We start from the raw sequence: 19,545 nt of genomic DNA, 5'->3' as shown, positions 1-19,545 counted from the left end.
GGTGAGATTTTTGATAACTTCTTGGTGGAGATGAGTGTAAATGCTTGTAGTAGCATTAGAAGAAATGACATGGGCAGGAAGAGTGCGATGAAAGTGAGTGGGCTTCAAAAAAGAGGCTTGTGTGCTGAGATACCAAGTGAGATTGCATGAAAAATGGCACAAGGTGGTAGTGAATACATTTAGGGGAATGAATGAGGAATGGAAAGTATTTTAGAGAGGCATTGCATACATGCATGGGAAGTGTGTGGGATGCAGAAGTTGCGATGTGGACATTTGAGAAAGAGTTGAGAGTGATGGGTGATTGTAAGATGTACAAGAGAAAGCAATCGGAGGTCAAGGGAAAGTAGCTGGGAATGAAAAAGAGTGTAGATGAGAGATGGGGTTAGAGAGTGTCAGTAAACTTAAGGGAGAATAAGAAAATATTTTTGAAAATGAATATTGTGAGAACATTAGAACAAATGGTAGTATCAGTGAGGAGAGCAGATGGGGAAGTGTTTGCAAGTAAAGAACAGAAGTAATGTTTGTAGATGTTCATACCTAATCTTTCCTGGCTTATAGTGCTTCTCTCAGGATTCTTGATCATCTTCTCCATACTAAAAGACCTCAGTTGGCACTATTTTAAGAATTTGTAGTGATGCATATGATTGGAAATGTATCTTCCAGTTTCATCTTTGGTATTTTGAATTGAAGCAAAGTATAGACAGGGACTCATCATTCAGATCTGCTCTGAGAATTGCCCTTAGATGCAGTACTTCCTCTGGAAGCTTTTCTTCTGACACTTCAACTCTTTACTATGTTACTATGCAGCAAAGTACTTAGTCATTTCTGATTACCTCATTAGTTTTATTTGCTAAACTGAGAAACTCAATCGTATTTGATATCTGAAATGTTGCTTAATGCCTCTAATGTCTTCACACACACTTTCAGTAGCCATTATGAATACAGTACTTCCTGTTCGGACATAATTTCTTTCATCGTGTTTGCAACAGCAGCTTCTTTATTTGGCTTATTTTCATTAACTAATCAATTTTTTTCCTGTGATGAGCTTCTGGTAGGAGTGGGTCAGTGGCAACTGTCTTTACTTCCTTATGAATTTAATTGATTTCTCATCTTCATATCAGTCTTTAGGTCATACAGATTTCTAACTCAGTGTCTGTGGTAGCCTTCTGAGGCTTTGTCACCTGTTTTGTTGGCATTTTGCATTCAAAACTTTCAGCCTGAAGGCTACTTTAAAAACAGTATGAAAAGCAGGTGCATAGCACTAGTCACTTCCATCTTGCCTTTGGAACTCAACCTCTTCAGCTTTGAGATTTCTTGTAGGGCAACTTGAATGTCTAGCCAATGACAGGCAAAGGGCCAGACTTTGGCAACTCTGTCTACCCATGGAGTCTTTGATAAACCGTGAAGTGATACGTCAACATAGTTCTTGAGAATCTCCCACCTTTTTGAAGTGGAAATACAGACTTTAAACAGTTTCCAACATTCAGCAATAGTAATTTCCTCTGCAACAAGAAGCAGAATCAACACAAGACAGTTTTAGGGAATGCTAACCACAGTTAGAGAAGAGGCAGAGGAATCTTCCTTCCAAAATGACTCTGAACTCTATTGTATGGACCAGACATGGTACTAGCATTGTTGTAACCTGACCTTTACTGTCTTCAAGTGGAATGAGTGTGTCACTTTCATATAACAGCCAGAATCTCATGAATTTTGTAGTCATCGGAAGCATGAGTTATGTATCAAGATACTCCATGTGTGGTACACCTGCACATAGCATTTTCATATAAAGATGAAAGATATGGCCATATCAGCAAAGAGATGAATGAATTCATTTTTTGAAGAATAACTTGAAAAGTGTGTCTGAAGATTCTTTCCTTGTTTAAGAGCTTCATTCACTTTAGTGGAATTACTGGACTCTTCTCGCATGTGGTTATGCCATAATTGAAATAACACCTTTGGCAAGGTTATATCATTGTCAGAGGACAAAAAGGAGTACAATTTTATTGAAGAATCTCTCACTCCAAAGGATCCTTCCTCTACAGCTCGTTGTTGGACAGCCTTGAAACTGGCCTGATTAGGGGTCCTTGAGTCATCTTTTTTGTAGTAGATATTTTTCATTAAGTGAACATCACTGCCAGACTAGCCTGCTAAATATATTTCCAGCTATTTTCATACTCTAGAAGGTTTTCCATGTAGAATTACCAAATCCACACGTTGCTAAGGAAGAATGACAATGTTTGAGTAGCCCATACTGTAAACAGCCACAAGGAAAGCAGAGGACTGCACTCTTCTTAGGACTAAAAACTAAACAGTCTCATTTCTTAACTTCACCATTTGGTCTTTTGACATGGAAAACTGAAAATGGAAATGATTAGTCTTTACAAGCTGTGATTTGGGGCCAGCTCAAACAAAAAATCCTTGGTCTGTCTACTGAAAGTATTTCAGGGAGCATACCTGTATCTAAAAGCTGTGTGTGTATTACACTCATGTTTCCACCAATCTTTACCTTGTATGTATATATCGTATCTTTACTTCTTTGTATGTATGCACACACACATAGCCCAAGCAAGGTACCCATTTATCAGTCATCCCCAAAGGAAGGATGATCACATGGGCTGAGTGTATGCTGACTGCTATGCCCAGGATACGAATCCATGCAGGTCTAACCCCGAGGATGACCCATGCTGACTTGGTGGTCAGTAAAGCTAACCACTAAGGCATGGCATGTGGTTGTGTGTTGGGAGGAGTTGTAACTAATACCATCTCTTCCTCCTTTGTTTCATCCTTTTTTCATGCTTGTCTAATTTTCATCTTTGATATCAAAAGCACAAAAAGTAGATGGCAAACCACCATATCTTTATGCTCTATTGGAGTAGGCCAATACAAAGATATGATAATTAATGAGTAATTTTGTTTGAATATCATTGTCATTGCATATTTTTTGTTTTTAACCTTTTTAGTGTGCAGATGATTGTTTTAGGCTCCTCCAGTGTGCAAAAAACATATTTATTTCTTTTCTTTGATATACACCAAAAATTTGAAAAATTAAACGTGTTTGTTTTAACAAGACAGCCACTCATAGTTTAAGAACATTAATTACCAGAATGGCAAGTCCTGAATATAAAAAAAAAAGAATAACATATGAACAGGTCACCAAAAGTATCAATTTTATTATTTTTTTGTATGAATCAGAAGTTAAACATTCTTTGCATAGGAAGAAACAAATTACTCACTAGATTGGCCAATCTGAAGAATGGGCAGGTGTTACAGACACAGTGAATCTCTCGAATATGCATGCAACCACCCACTATGGTCATCAGTAGGTTACTTAGGCTTTCAGGTTGCTCCAGTGACTCATCCATTATTTGGGTAACCACCTATGGTGGTCAACAGAGCTTACAAAGCACTTAGAGTTCAACTTTTGGCAGGATAGCACAATATCTTAAGGATAATATCTCCCTTCTAAGCTTGCCTTAATTAAGGACAATAGCAGTGAAAAGTATAATACATTAAGGTGGGCACAGCAACCTGTACCATCATGTAAGGATTAAATTACTTTTTAACCTACCCTAGTCAAAGCCAAATGAATTATACTAGACAGCCTTCATAGGTTTTTCTTTTTTTTTTATCAGATTGAGAATCATCTTGATAACTTGCTCCTGTAATCTTTCTATTCTATTTGTTTTACTACTCATCTACGACAACCCAAACTGAAGAAAATAGTCAAGACAAGAAAAATGCCAGTGACTTTAAAGACTGTGAAATGTTTTTCATCCTTTTTACTGATTCTGTACCAGGTAGCACCAAGAACAGGTGCAGAAACACCACATCCACCCACATCCATTCTCTAGATGTTAAGTATGCAGTGAAACCTTAGTTCACTATCCACAACCAGGCCCCACAGAGCATTCCATGGTTTATCCAGGATGCTTCACATGCCCTGTTTCAGTCCACTGAATGCATGTAGACCCCAGTATACCACATTATTTCAGTTCATTCCATCTGGTGCATGCCTTTCGTATTATTATTGATATTATTATACTTGATCGCCGTTTCCCACGTTAGCGAGGTAGCGCCAGGAAACAAAGAAAGACCCATCCACTCGTTTACACCCATATATACATACATGCTCATACACGTACATATACATGCCCTGGTTCAGTCCATTGACAGCACGTTGACCCCGGTATACCACATCATTCCTGTTCACTCTATTACTTGCACGCCTCTCACCCTCCTGTATGTTCAAGCCCTGATCACTCAAAATCTTTTTCACTCTATCTCCAATTTGGTCTCCTGCTTCTCCTTGTTCCCTCCACCTCTGACACATATATCCTTTTTGTCAATATTTCCACACTCATTCTCTCCATATGTCCGAACAACTTCAACTTTTTTTTGGCTGAGAAGGCACAGGCAGCTGAGGCCCTAATGAAGGCCATCCCATTAGCACTATATTTATTCATATATATATATATATATATATATATATATATATATATATATATATATATATATATATATATATTATTATTATACTTGATCGCCATTTCCTGTGTAACAGCGAGGTAGTGCCAGAAAACAGATGAAGAATGGCCCATCCACTCATATATGCTTATATATACATAAACTCCCATACATACACATATACATGTATATACAGACATATACATACATACACAAGTACATATTCATATTTTCTTGCCTTTACCCATTTCTGGCTCTACTGTGCCTCACAGGAAACAGCATCACTACCCCCTGCTTCAGTGAGGTAGCACAAGGAAAACAGACATAAAAGGCCACATTCATTCATACTTAGTCTCTAGCTGTCATGGGTAATGGTGATTTCTGGTGAAGGAATTGTGTTAAACCGGCAAACTTCCAATACTGGGGAAACTATTCCTGTAAGATACGATATGTTAATCCTTTAAGCAAGCACATAAATTTCTTTGTATTTCTGAGAAATAGTTGTTTTTCAGCTTCCCTCATAAAGAATAAAAGAACATTATATAAGAATAAGAAAACTCTTTACAGAGAAACACAAGATATGCCTCAACCTGCCTCTAGAGAGAAAAACTTCTAATGAGAGTTAATTGCTGAAGTAGCACCAATTGCTGCATAGCCTGGTGTTGACAGGTCTTGACTTACAGCACTTTGTGTATCTGCTGCTTTGATGTATATACTTCTTTTTATCATCAAAAAGTGAATCTTCATTATCATTTGGACTGTTAGACTCCTCATTGCTATGGCGCAAATACCAGTCGATTTCACACACACTAAGCAGGCTGTTGTGACATCCTCTCCATGCCAAAGCTGAAGGGTAACTGAAGAATTCGTGTAACTGTTGTATAAGGATGCCTGGAGCATCTGGTGCCACCACTGAAGATCATCTAAAACTCGGTCATTAGTGCAAAAGTATGGATCATAAAATTCCCCTACCTAGCAAAGGTAGACCTATGAGAGATCTGGTTAAAGGGTGAGAAGTAGGAGTCACTGTTCAGCTATCTTATTTTAAGTATCTTTCATCATTCTTGTATAGAAATTATCTTGTTTTGTTTCATTTATTTAAATTCCATTTGCTTCTAAAAGTATATCTTGATCATATATGTCAGTATTTTCTAAAATGTTATCTACTAGCAATGGGACTGTAGCTGAAACACAAATTGTGTCTTTAATGATAAATACAGATAAAGGAAATCTTTATCTTTTCTCTTTGCTTGACCTTCAAATGGGTTCCCAGTATCCACTGCACAAACTCACACCCACTCCATTTCTTGTATGACATTTGACAACACACTTACACTGTCTGTTTTTTGCTCCATGTATTCTCTGTGGCCTAAAAACCACAGCAGTACACAAATCACTTAATTCTTTGCTGAGAATTAGGAATGGCATCACAAGTTTAGGAGGGTTGGAAGGCTCCAACATTGAGTGACAAGGACCCACTTCAACCATAATAACCGAGCTTCTTAATCTGGCTCTTTTTCTGTTCATTTCTGCAACTTTCATCATCTCCATCCAACCTACCCTCTAAAGAACACAATATTTTTACTTCTTGCTTGTTACACTGTAAAATCTCCAACAATGGTTGCTGTGATCATTTCTACTCTTAAGAAGAGTGTTTTTGCCTACTGAAGTACAAAAACACCTATTTCTTGTCTTGTGGATCTTGGGTCTCAAAACAATGGAGTCATGTCTCAGACTCTTTCTACCTTTCATGACTTTGCTTTTATGTTTAGTATGAATCACTCCAATTCCCTGAACTCTCTATAACTCTGACTATTTAACCTTTTCCTACAAAGCATTGCTTTCTTTACATCCTTGTGCTGCAATCTTCTATACAGGGGATTTCATCGTACAAAACAAGGATTAGTTGGGTTCAACTCCAGGTGATCCTACTGGAGTTGAGGCTCTTTTTATTTCCCTACTTTACAATCTGGAGCAAATAAATAAACACCCAGTACAAGCATCAAAGCCACTCTTCTAACAGTCTCTTTCTCATGTATTTAAACCCACCTCCTGTTTTCATGATATTTCTACCCCTTAGGGTCCTCCAACCATGCTCTTCTCTGCAACACTTCTAATCAGACATGCCCACCATGTGCTTCCTCTCAGAATGCCACATTTATTACTTTGGGAGAACTCAGTGATTATCCTTGCATATCTGTCTTCGGTTTGAATACTATCAAATCATCAAATTTGACCCCATCATTATTGAAATGTTTTCAAACAAGCCTAGCAATATTACAAATATATTTTTTGTTCTCTGACATGTATGTAAATTAGTGAAACACCAAATATTCCCTCATTAACCCTTTGTTACCAGACAACCAGTCTATTTTAGAAAGCTTTTATCTTGTTTGCAAGCAGAAGGGTAAGGTCAGTGGACCTTGCATAAATATGTATACCAATTTTGAAATCCAATCGTTGTCAAATAACTGTGTGAGCTTATATTTCTTTTGAACCAAGAAACACTTGGTTTCCTCTTTTAGTTTGAAGATTCAGAACAACACCATAACAGTTGATAGCTATCTGACTTTGGTATGCAGCAAAAGGTTTACTTGTTCAGCACTCATCTCTGCATAAGGTACTTTGGAGATTTGGCTATTCAGTACATTGGCTTTCATAAGATTTGCTACATTGATGCAATTATACAACACATTAGACCATTCTGGAACCATTAGTTTGTAGGTATTTTGCAATGGATTATACTTAGTAACTTGCAAATCAGCACATGCAGCTTTATATTTTCTCATTGTGACCCTCGAGTGCATACCTGTCATTGCAGTAGCACTATCATTACGAACACCAACAATCCATTTCTTATCCAAGCTGTTCCTTTAAAAATTGTCTTCAATAACATGAGATATCTTTGAGCATATTGCTTGTGTGGGCATTTTCCAAATCATCAATGCATCCTCAAAACACTTTCTCTTCATTGGTATGCCAATGAAATTATTCGTCTATTTGAGATGCAAACAACTTTGAATTTTTCTAGTTGCAAAAAAAAAAAATCGTACATTTGAAGTGCACACAGCTTTGATTTTTTCAGTTAGGCATGATTTTTTTTCAGTCATGCAATGGATAGTTTCAGTATCACCAGACAACCTTTCAATGTAACACAAAATTGTATTACTTAGAGTGCTGCTCCTTTACCAAGAACCTCTCTGCAGACATCTAACATTGCTTGCTTTACCTGTGACTCTCCTACTATATGGGACTTTTTACATATAGCAATCCACAAGGAGACTTAAATGGCTGCCAGAAGGGTGATAGTGTCGGTATTTGTCAAAACAAACATATCCCTGGAGAGTTCATGGATGAGTTAAGCTTTTGTAAGTATTAAACATAGTTATTCTTGAAGTGTGCATGCCTTTTCTCCAAATTCCTGTTAGGTTTCAGAATTGATTCATGTTTCTCCACTTATGACACTTAATGCAGTTGGTACAATATCATTTCCACTTTCTGAATCCATCTGAATATAGTTGCTGTCATACTTCCTGTTAACAGGCTTCTGTTTCTTCTTGGTTGGAATACTTCCTTCAGATCTTTGTGGCATTTCCAAAGAGGTGAAGCCAAATATTTTGAGTCCTTGAGTGGTCATTTTTGATTTTAAGATGAATAACACGTCAAAAGATAAGTGCACGCATTTGTTTTAGCAAAATCGTGTGCAGAAAACATAAATAGGTGCATACTGAGAAAACCTCCATCAACAGAATTTGAATGATTTATAGGTTATTCAAAGGAAAATTGAAATAAACATTATAAAAGCAGAAATGAAGTATTAAGTTGTGAATTTACATACTTTTGTGAAAAGCACTATGTTTACAGCATTTAGGCTGGCACATGCAGCATCATAAATGGCATACATACATATTTGTGGAACTGTCAGGTTTAGAACTTAAGGCAACAAAAGCATAATTTTTCCTGGCTGTTGTAGGTTGTCTCTGCTGTTTGGGTCCCAGCTTAAGTAGACCATGAAATGTTCCCTTGTAATCATGCACTTTCTAATTAATTTTGCATATTTACTTGAAAATGAACAGCATAGCAATCACAGAACAGAAACTGCAAAAAATTTACAACTCTTTAATCTTTTTTTTTTTTTTTTTATACTTTGTCGCTGTCTCCCGCGTTTGCGAGGTAGCGCAAGGAAACAGACGAAAGAAATGGCCCAACCCCCCCCCCATACACATGTATATACATACGTCCACACACGCAAATATACAAACCTACACAGCTTTCCATGGTTTACCCCAGACGCTTCACATGCCTTGATTCACTCCACTGACAGCACGTCAACCCCGGTATACCACATCGCTCCAATTCACTCTATTCCTTGCCCTCCTTTCACCCTCCTGCATGTTCAGGCCCCGATCACGCAAAATCTTTTTCACTCCATCTTTCCACCTCCAATTTGGTCTCCCTCTTCTCCTCGTTCCCTCCACCTCCGACACATATTATGGATGGGGTTGTTAGGGAGGTGAATGCAAGAGTTTTGGAAAGAGGGGCAAGTATGAAGTCTGTTGGGGATGAGAGAGCTTGGGAAGTGAGTCAGTTGTTGTTCGCTGATGATACAGCGCTGGTGGCTGATTCATGTGAGAAACTGCAGAAGCTGGTGACTGAGTTTAATCTAATTAGAAATATTCTTCAGTCAAATTAAAAAGCTGATTCAGCAGTTGCGGTTGGATGTTTAAGTTGACCAGTTTGAGACAGAATCAGATATCTGAAAATTTAATACGAAATCCATGCAGAACATGCAGTGAGTGCTACATGCTAGCTCTGCCATCATGGCAAAATTTCATCATTGGTACTCGTAGGTATGTAACACTGTCTCAGTCTCTTACTTGAAAGAGGAGCGAATCCAAACATTAGGGGTAAGATAGGAAGATGGATCAAGAGTTTTTAACTGAAAATTCAAAATAGTAGCACATGAACCCATGTCTGATGAAGATGGTCTGTTGATGGTATCACAGGAAATGGTCTTACCCTCAGTTTTCTTTATAATAATGATATCAGACAACAGTGTTGACAACACTATTGAATAAACAAACATAGTATCAGCTAATGAAAGAGAGATGCAAAAATGACTTTGATACAATATACAGATGGTTAGAAATGGACTAGATGGAGTTCAGTGAAGACAAAGTTGAGAAGTCTGTCATGGAACAAGCGATAATACATTGATGACAGTCTATAAAGGCCCAACAGAGAAAGTGTGACAGACATCAAAAATATAGGTGTCATCATAGAAATGAGAAACTAGAATTCAAAGAGCATGTTGAGAAGACAGCATTATGGAGTTAGGTAGTGAATGGTATGATATTAAGAACTTTAGATACAGGAGACAGGAAACTATTCATAGAAATGTTTAGCATTTACAAAAGAAGCAGGATTGAATTCTGCTTTCTCATATGTTTACCACTGAAACACATGGAAGTAAATAACGTAGAATTCAGAAGCATGAGAGGTTGAAAGAATTGCAACTTTACAACCTAGAAGGAAGAAGATAAATATAGATGATCATCTGCACATTGGCAACAAATTGAATCGGTAAAGGAAAATTCTTTGAACTGAAAGGTCTCTCAGTAAGGGAGAAACAGAATTATCAAGTCTGCAATACCATAGATTATACAAAAATATTTTCAGACAAAATATATGACAGGCCAGCAAGAAAAACATGCATAAAACAACTACAAAAGCATTATGAATTTAGTACATGGTTGAAATTGGTCCTAGATAAACCCAATATAGATAATTATTTTATTGATGTGGCAGCAGACAGAGACAATATTATTCATCAAGCAAGATGTGTGGTGATTGTTGCATGCTACGCCTACTATTTTGGAAGAGTCTTGTCAAGGGTATTTTAGTACCCCCAGTAGTCTCCTTATATCTGATAGTATAAAAATACTTATATAGATAATGGAGATGCAACATGCCTTGAAAAAGGAGAACTATCCTGTTGAGGATGCACCAGGTGCTGTGCACACACCAAGTTTCAGGTGCACAACCATTCACTATGGTCACTAGCGGGTAGTTGAGGCATCCAGATAGCTCCACTGATTCATCCTGTGTTTAGGTTACCATTTATAGACTGCCAATGAGGTATTCAGCTTGTGAGAAATAAAGGAGATTGATGACAGAGGCTTCCTCCTACAAAAGCATAGATTGATGCCCAGAACACCAAAAGGGCCATGTCTGAAAGAATGCCATGGAATATACTTTAAAGAAATAGAAAAAGATATACAGGAACCCTAAAAGAAAGACTCTTCTTTATACTATCAGGAAGAATAAGAAACCTACACGAAACAATGGAATCATTTAAAAGAAAAATTATATACTGTTAAAGTCAATCCCAGGTGGGTATAGGAGCAATAAGTATATACAGTAATGAGCATACTAACAGAAAGAAATACTTTCCTTCATTGAGCAAGATGTGCAAAGAGTGCCTCGCACTAGCATTGCCTTTTGGCAAAATTCCCATTACAGGTACACTTAGGTAGGCACTTTGTGTCTCTTTGTCAGTTTCATGTCACCCTGACACCTTCCATCAGTTTTACTTCTCAGGTTTATTTTACATGTTTCTTTCCCAACCCTCAAAGCTTTGGAAATTTCAACTCCTTCAAGGCTTTCTCAATAACTATGACTTAGCAGACAGGTTGTTCACATCCTTCAAAATTTTTGAATATTTACCTTTGTCTCTTCTTTTTTTCTTCTCTTTAAGATGTTTATATTTCAGATAAGTCTTGGCCTTGATGTGGACTTTTGTCCGTGACTGGAGCCTTCAGCATTAAGAAAATATTAACTTTTCACCCTACAGTATTTATCTGATATAACTTAGTAACAAATTTTTACATTTAGATGTATGATAGATGACTTTTCTTTTCACATACTATCATTAATGCATACCAGAAATCAGTTATGCATCCTGTACCTTTTTACATAGCAGAATATTACCTGAGTCCTGTCTTGAAATGTCTCATGTTCTATATTGAGATTGTTTTATTGTTAGTGACAAAATATAAGTTTTGTACTGATCACTAGAGTTCAAATTATATGCAATATCTGTTTGGCTTATTTGTCGCTCACAGTGGACAGGGGTCTTTTGATATATCTGAGATATTGAACCTAAGAATGTATTGTAATTCCCATTGTCTGGGACTAATTCATCCAGAGTATTAGTCATTCAGATCAACAGTATTGTCTCTTATTTCACTGTTCAGTTCATACAGGAAATGAACGTATGACTAATGTTACATATCTCTGATGATAAGCTTGAAATAATGGTTCATAGGATTTGGAGCACAGTTGTTTTAGGGAACTGTTTTAAACCTCTCTTCCTTGAGAGGTGCATGTAAACTTGTCCAGGATGAAATTAAATGCATGATGCTGTTTATCCCTTAATGATGTTATTTATGTACTGCAAGTAAAATATATCAGAGTTTTGAGTTTCATTTGATCACCAGTTTTTTTTTCTAAATACATAATCTTCTCCTCTTTGATGCACAAAACGAATTAACACTTTCAGAAAGATTTATTTGCCCATGTGCTTTCTTCTATTTCCTGATGTCAGCATAAACACACTCCTTGTATGTTACTTTTTGTTATCGACACGATACTGGTGGAGGGTTCATATAAGAATCTGCAGAAGCATGTTGCTGAGTTTTGAATAGTATGAAAGGAGAAAGTGAAGAGTGCATGTGAATAAAATCAAGATTATTAGGATGCAACAGAGGAAAGAGCCAAATGAGTATCTTTTTTCCTCCAGGGCTCAGTCATCAAAGTCATTACATATACATATTCTTTGTCTGTTTCCTGGCGCTACCTTGCTGACACAGGAAATGGCAGTCAAGTATAATGAATAGAATATATATATATTTATGTGTGGCAGGGTGGCGATGGGAATGGATGAAGACAGCAAGTATGAATATGTACGTATGTATAAGTATGATTGAAATATATATATATATATAAAGGTGTTTGCTTTGAAGAATGTATGTGAGAAATACTTAGAAAAGCAAATGGATTTGTATGTAGCATTTATGGATCTGGAGAAGGCATATGATAGAGTTGATAGAGATGCTCTGTGGAAGGTATTAAGTGTGGGAGGTTATGGTGTGGGAGGCAAGTTGTTAGAAGCAGTGAAAAGGTTTTATCGAGGACGTAAGGCATGTGTACGTGTAGGAAGAGAGGAAAGTGATTGGTTCTCAGTGAATGTAGGTTTGCGGCAGGGGTGTGTGATGTCTCCATGGTTGTTTAATTTGTTTATGGATGGGGTTGTTAGGGAGGTGAATGCAAGAGTTTTGGAAAGAGGGGCAAGTATGAAGTCTGTTGGGGATGAGAGAGCTTGGGAAGTGAGTCAGTTGTTGTTCGCTGATGATACAGCGCTGGTGGCTGATTCATGTGAGAAACTGCAGAAGCTGGTGACTGAGTTTGGTAAAGTGTGTGAAAGAAGAAAGTTAAGAGTAAATGTGAATAAGAGCAAGGTTATTAGGTACAGTAGGGTTGAGGGTCAAGTCAATTGGGAGGTAAGTTTAAATGGAGAAAAACTGGAGGAAGTAAAGTGTTTTAGATATCTGGGAGTGGATCTGGCAGCGGATGGAACCATGGAAGCGGAAGTGGATCATAGGGTGGGGGAGGGGGCGAAAATTCTGGGGGCCTTGAAGAATGTGTGGAAGTCGAGAACATTATCTCGGAAAGCAAAAATGGGTATGTTTGAAGGAATAGTGGTTCCAACAATGTTGTATGGTTGCAAGGCGTGGGCTATGGATAGAGTTGTGCGCAGGAGGATGGATGTGCTGGAAATGAGATGTTTGAGGACAATGTGTGGTGTGAGGTGGTTTGATCGAGTAAGTAACGTAAGGGTAAGAGAGATGTGTGGAAATAAAAAGAGCGTGGTTGAGAGAGCAGAAGAGGGTGTTTTGAAATGGTTTGGGCACATGGAGAGAATGAGTGAGGAAAGATTGACCAAGAGGATATATGTGTCGGAGGTGGAGGGAATGAGGAGAAGTGGGAGACCAAATTGGGGGTGGAAAGATGGAGTGAAAAAGATTTTGTGTGATCGGGGCCTGAACATGCCGGAGGGTGAAAGGAGGGCAAGGAATAGAGTGAATTGGATCGATGTGGTATACCGGGGTTGACATGCTGTCAGTGGATTGAATCAGGGCATGTGAAGCGTCTGGGGTAAACCATGGAAAGCTGTGTAGGTATGTATATTTGCGTGTGTGGACGTATGTATATACATGTGTATGGGGGTGGGTTGGGCCATTTCTTTCGTCTGTTTCCTTGCGCTACCTCGCAAACGCGGGAGACAGCGACAAAGCAAAAATATATATATATATATATATATATATATATATATATATATATATATATATATATATATATATATATGTATATATGAGTGAGGGAAGATTGATAAAGAGGATATATGTGTCAGGTGGAGGGAGAAGTGGGAGACCAAATTGGATGTGGAAGGATGGAGTGAAAAAGATTTTGAGCGATTGGGGCCTGAACATGCAGGAGAGTGAAAGGAATAGAGTGAATTGGAACGATGTGGTATACCGGGGTCGACGTGCTGTCAATGGATTGAACCAGGGCATGTGAAGCTTCTGGGGTAAACCATGGAAAGTTTTGTGGGGCACAAGGAAACAGAAGAAAGAATGGCCTAACCTACCCACATACACATGTTATATACATACACACTCACACACGCTCATATACATACCTAAACATTTCAACATATACATACATATACATACACAGGCATATACATATATACACATGTACATATTCATACTTGCTGCCTTCATCCATTCCCGTCACCACCCTGCCACATATGAAATGGCACCCTCCTCCCCCTACGTGCGTGCGAGGTAGCACTAGGAAAAGACAGCAAAGGTTACATTCATTCACACTCAGTCTCTAGCTGTCATATGTAATGCATATATATATGTATGTGAGTGGATGTATCTTTCTTTGTCTGTTTCCGGGCACTTCCTCACTAACACAGCAAACAGCAATCTAGTATGAAAAAAATACTTTTATTGTACCTTCCTGTCCCAGGTGTCCCATTGATCCTCACAAGGATCCTGCAGCACTCAGGAGGCACTATGTCCATCAGTCCAGACCACAGGTGGTCAAGTGTTGTAATGTGTACGTATGTCAGTGTATAGAAAGTGCAGGGTAGTTTAGTTGTAAGTGCTTGGTGCCATCTCTATGATACAATAGTTGCATTATGGACATGGAAGGTCTTGGGATATGCTGAAACAGTGTTTATAGTGTTGTAGTGATGGGTTATGTCCAGAACATAAGCAGGAGATTGTGACTCATGTTTGTTCAGAGAGTGTTGTTTCCGATGGGTGTATGCCTAGTGAATTGGAGCCCCCCACCCCAACAAACTGAGTACCTGCATCTTTCTCGAAAATCTTTGCTTTCATTCCTCCCTCACCACCTCATCCATAAACGAATTAAACAGCCATGGTGACATTACACTACCTGTCACAGCCTGTCACAGACCCAGGTCCACAAAATCTCTCACCCTTCTCCTGACCTACTCATACACAAAGCATACCCCCTTGTACCCTCTTGATTTGTGTACTTTTGCACAGTGAGGAACAAGTGGGTTTCCTTATCCTGTAGGTTTTTATCTTTGAAAATGTGTAGGAAAGGCTGGTAATCAGTAAGGATTTCAGTAGGTTAGTTATAAATGAAGTCACAAAAGTGGTTTGGGGCCCAAGTGACAGCAAGGACATCAATACCTTTGACTAACAGTTCTGTTCTGCCATGGAAAGAGCATGGTTTGCAAACACAATGGTATTGAGACACTTATCATCTTCCCTGTTTATGAAGACAGCCCCTAACCTTTTCATTAAGGCATCAGTAGCTACAATAAAGTATTTATAGAATAAGAGAAGCATAAGATGGAGGAAGTAGAGACTTGGGGTTTGAAGGGAAGCCCTCTGGAGTTCTCTCCAAACAAATGGAGTATTCTTTTCAACGAAGATAGTCTAGGGATTGGCAGCCTTAGCAGAGTCACAAATGAAAGAATGATTACACCTAGCAAGACCAAGAAGGAATCTTACATCACCTGCAGATCCGGAAAGGGGAAAACCTTTTACAGCTTTTTTTTATCACAGGTATGAATACCTTGAGTATCAACATAATGACTTAAGAAGGTGATTTTTTTTCAAGAAAATATATTTAATGACACCTTCTGAAGATGTTTCATCACCACAAAAAAGGAGAAACTAGTAATGAAGATACGCCCCATACCTTACTCTCTGCATCACAATGCCCGAGGACCTACAGCTATAGTTTTATCAATTGCCTCATTCAGTGTTTCATATTATTGTAATATTAACCAGGATGCTATTGTAATTCATTGTATTCTTGCATGTATACAAGAATAATAAATAAAATGTGAAATGAAATATCACTGTAATACATTATATTGTATATGTATATTTGCGTGTGTGGACGTATGTATATACATGTGTATGGGGGTGGGTTGGGCCATTTCTTTCGTCTGTTTCCTTGCGCTACCTCGCAAATGCGGGAGACAGCGACAAAGCAAAAAAAAAAAAAAATGAATTTGGTACACACTTTTCATTTTATCCTTTGTGGCTTTCATTTTGTTGGACTCTAAAACTTTTTTGATTACTGACTATTCTTAAGATATCACATTTTTGAACATGCACCATTGGCTTCTGTAATGTACTGAATGATACAGAATATTGTTACACCCTCATCTTTTAATTTAAGCTTCTAAAATCTTAAATATCATAGATTCCCAACTTTTATTGTAGTCATTCCCAAACATTTGATGATACAAAAATTGGTCCTTACACATGAAGAATTCACTGTTATAGCATGAACAGTTTCCTTGTTTTTGCTACTAAAGATTTCTCGTTTGGTTAGTACATTTACCTCATTAAGAAAAGGAACACCATTAACAGACCAATTCCTTATACAAGCAGTATCTACCTTTAAGGCATGATACAAAGGAAAGATTTTTTATACATGGAAACTGTAACACCATTAATAGTAACTGAAAACTGCTTCATGTTGTATGCACAACCTCTTGGGATTGTCTGATCTTCACTTCAGTGATCATTTTGAAGATACCATCTGTTCCCAAGATGTTGAAACACTTCAATTTGCACACTCATGTTGGGGCTGATTTTTCTTGCCTGTACATGTTTTTGTGCTCTGAGCCAAGATTCTCTTAATATTATGGTCTTTGATTTCTTTCACTTTTACTCATTCCTGTGCTGTGTAGTTGCACCAGATGGTGGACCAACTCTTGAGGTTGCACGAGTAGAGCTCATTTCAGCTGTTGAAGCAGCTTATCACTGATCAGTAACATGAAAGTACATTCAAAATTTCCAAGCAGTATTCATGGTGAATGAACTGATACTGCTCTTCAAGAGGATGGGACAGTGTGGTGATTGGCTGAGTGACCATATGATCATGGTCCCTTTTTGTGATCGGTACTTGGCTTAGAAGGTATTAGTTGCAACAGGCTCATGACAAAATGCTGAGTTTAAAAGTGAACTTTATTTTCGTAAGGATAAGAAGGTCTTACATAATATACCTTCAAGCTCAGGGCATTTTTGGCCACACTTTTTCCCCAGAACCACAAATCAATTTTCATGATGATGAGATGCCTCTAGAAACAAGCCATCATTCGATAAACTTGAGCGATAGACCAGCATGAATTAGTCTATCAAAACATGTAGTTTATTTGAAAACAGTATTGGTAAGTCCAAAGAATCTCATGGACATGCAAAAGAATTTGCAGTAGCCACCAGGGATTGAAAAAGCAATGTATTGCCTACTAGAAGTTGCCATGGTAATCTATCATAACCCATAAAGGTCAATATGGGATAACACAGAGATATGTTTCTTCTTTGTTTCCTGATTAGACTCAACAGGGATAGGATATCTGTCTGATACTGTACTATGACCGTGTTCAGCCATCTGTTGTCAGTAAGTGGGCAAAATTATCTATTGGGCATGTGAATCAATAAAAGAGGAACATTCCAACAGGAAGTACTGAGCTTTATAATATTGTTGTCAAGTATGTCTCATATAAGCAAATCAGCCACTTCACAAAGAGTGTGAGGAAGACATTAAACAGGAATGTACCATGATGGGCTGTGTATTATCTTCAAGGCAAATGAAATGTTCAAGAATTTCAGTATATCCCTGGGGTTAATGAGTGAGACTAAAGGATTGGTGAAGTAAGGACTGTAGGGGTTTCCTGTCCTTAGGAAAGTCTGTCAGAGACACATAGGTCAAGGTCAACTACAGAAAGGGTTTTGGTGATGAAATTGCACTCACTAGAAACAAAGAAGTGGTGACAGTGTCATTGACACTGCCACTGGAATACATTAAAATATCATTGTGTTAAGAAGGATGTCCTCAATGCTCCTGTTGGCCACATAGACAGAAATGGTATCATCTTAGCTGATGAAAACACCAGAATTAATGAATATACCAGATACTACACTAGAATCATGTGTGGAGAATGTAGTCTGACCAGGGGAGCATTCACAGTGTCTGAGGGTAGCAGACATAAGACAGTTGCCAGATAATCACATGTCTATGGTTGAGTGGCCTTTTAGTTTCTTGCAATCCTTGAGCAACTTATATAAAGCTCAGTAAAACAGAAAAATTATGGTAATGAATGTCATAGGCTGCAGGAGTAACTGGCATGTGAAGAATGAGATAGGGTACAACAGGACTACCTAGCTATGTTACTGAAGGAAGCAAAACCCTGCAGTCAATGGCATGAGGCAGACTGGAACAAAAAAGAGGCCAAGGGTGACCTTACAATGGTTAAGCAGGTTTGAGATGCTTGTGTGGGTGAAATGGCTGCCGATGTAATGCAAGTGTAGAACAAGATGATCTTTGTACCCAGTGACCGTATTAGGTACTTGTCCATTTGATTTGCCTCCCTTAGCTTGAAGATTGAATCTTTTGCTAATATTATATTCAGAATCTTTCTCCATGGTCTCCTAACAAGTGCAGATACAAGAGCTAGTTGTTTTCATTATCTGAACTTCAGACAATACTTCCAGTTTACAGTGCCTAGTAAAACATAGGCCATGCAGGATGAGTGCATGGTTTCATTTTATCATTGCTATCTCTGAATAACTTAGCCTTGTTGATATTTCTGTATGCTTGTTAGAGTTTGGGGTTACATCTGGCATTTATACATGCTTCTGGACATTAAAGGAACCATTGGCTTCTTCAAATGTGGATGGGCATATTAGATTGCATGGGTAGCAGGATCAGGCTGTACCAGGCACCTGCTCATGATTCACGAATAGTCCACTAAGGTTTAGTGAACATTAAGCTCTACCATCTTAGGAAGGAACTACCAGCTAGAACTAAAAGCAACTATTTCTGTTTTAATTTTTTGGAAGAGATGAAACAACAAATTGGTTCTTTTACCAACTTGTACCTCCTTTTTACCGTACTTGTGGTAAAGAAACTTGAAGAAATGGCCCTTTCACACCTTTAATCACATAAATGTCAGAGCTCATGTGGTCTTGTTTTCTGTGTGCTTGGAATTAAGAAATCAAAACTGTAATCATAAAAAGAAAAAAGCAACCTGAGGTCTATTAAATTTACTTTATTTTTAGAGATTTACTGGAATTGGGAATGGAATAATGGTGACATGTTATTTGTACATTTTTGTATCATTACATTTGTTGAATTCTGTAATCAGGATTGCATATCAACATTTGTGGAGCCTTTGGTTACTTTTAGAGTTATATTATTTATTTAATGTGCTTTGTCACTGTCTCCCACGTTAGAGAGGTAGCGCAAGGAAACAGACGAAAGAATGGCCCAACCCACCCACATACACATGTATTTACATACACGTCCACACACTTACATATACATACCTATACATCTCAACGTATACATATATATACACACACACACACACAAATACATATATACACATGTACATAATTCATACTGTCTGCCCTTATTCATTCCCATCGCCACCCCGCCACACATGAAATGACAACC

General features: G+C 38.0%; 1 protein-coding gene across 9 annotated transcripts in view; it reads left to right on the top strand.

Moving 5' to 3' along the window:
- LOC139759125 (uncharacterized) overlaps positions 1-19,545 on the top strand; it is a 149,581-nt gene that overhangs the window by 54,191 nt on the left and 75,845 nt on the right. For 2 of the 9 annotated variants that reach the window (XM_071681106.1, XM_071681105.1), the window contains exon 7: positions 11,237-11,939. The exons of the other annotated variants lie outside the window; for them this stretch is intronic. In XM_071681106.1, the coding sequence (XP_071537207.1) occupies positions 11,237-11,272 (36 nt within the window). In that variant the 3' untranslated portion in view covers positions 11,273-11,939. Of the gene's footprint in view, positions 1-11,236; positions 11,940-19,545 lie in introns of those variants that run through there. 9 annotated transcript variants of the gene reach the window in all.

Source organism: Panulirus ornatus, chromosome 32, assembly GCF_036320965.1.
Source record: "Panulirus ornatus isolate Po-2019 chromosome 32, ASM3632096v1, whole genome shotgun sequence".
NCBI classification, from domain to species: domain Eukaryota; kingdom Metazoa; phylum Arthropoda; class Malacostraca; order Decapoda; family Palinuridae; genus Panulirus; species Panulirus ornatus.
The sequence above is the reverse complement of the archived record's forward strand: the minus strand, read 5'-3'. Positions and strand labels throughout refer to the sequence as shown.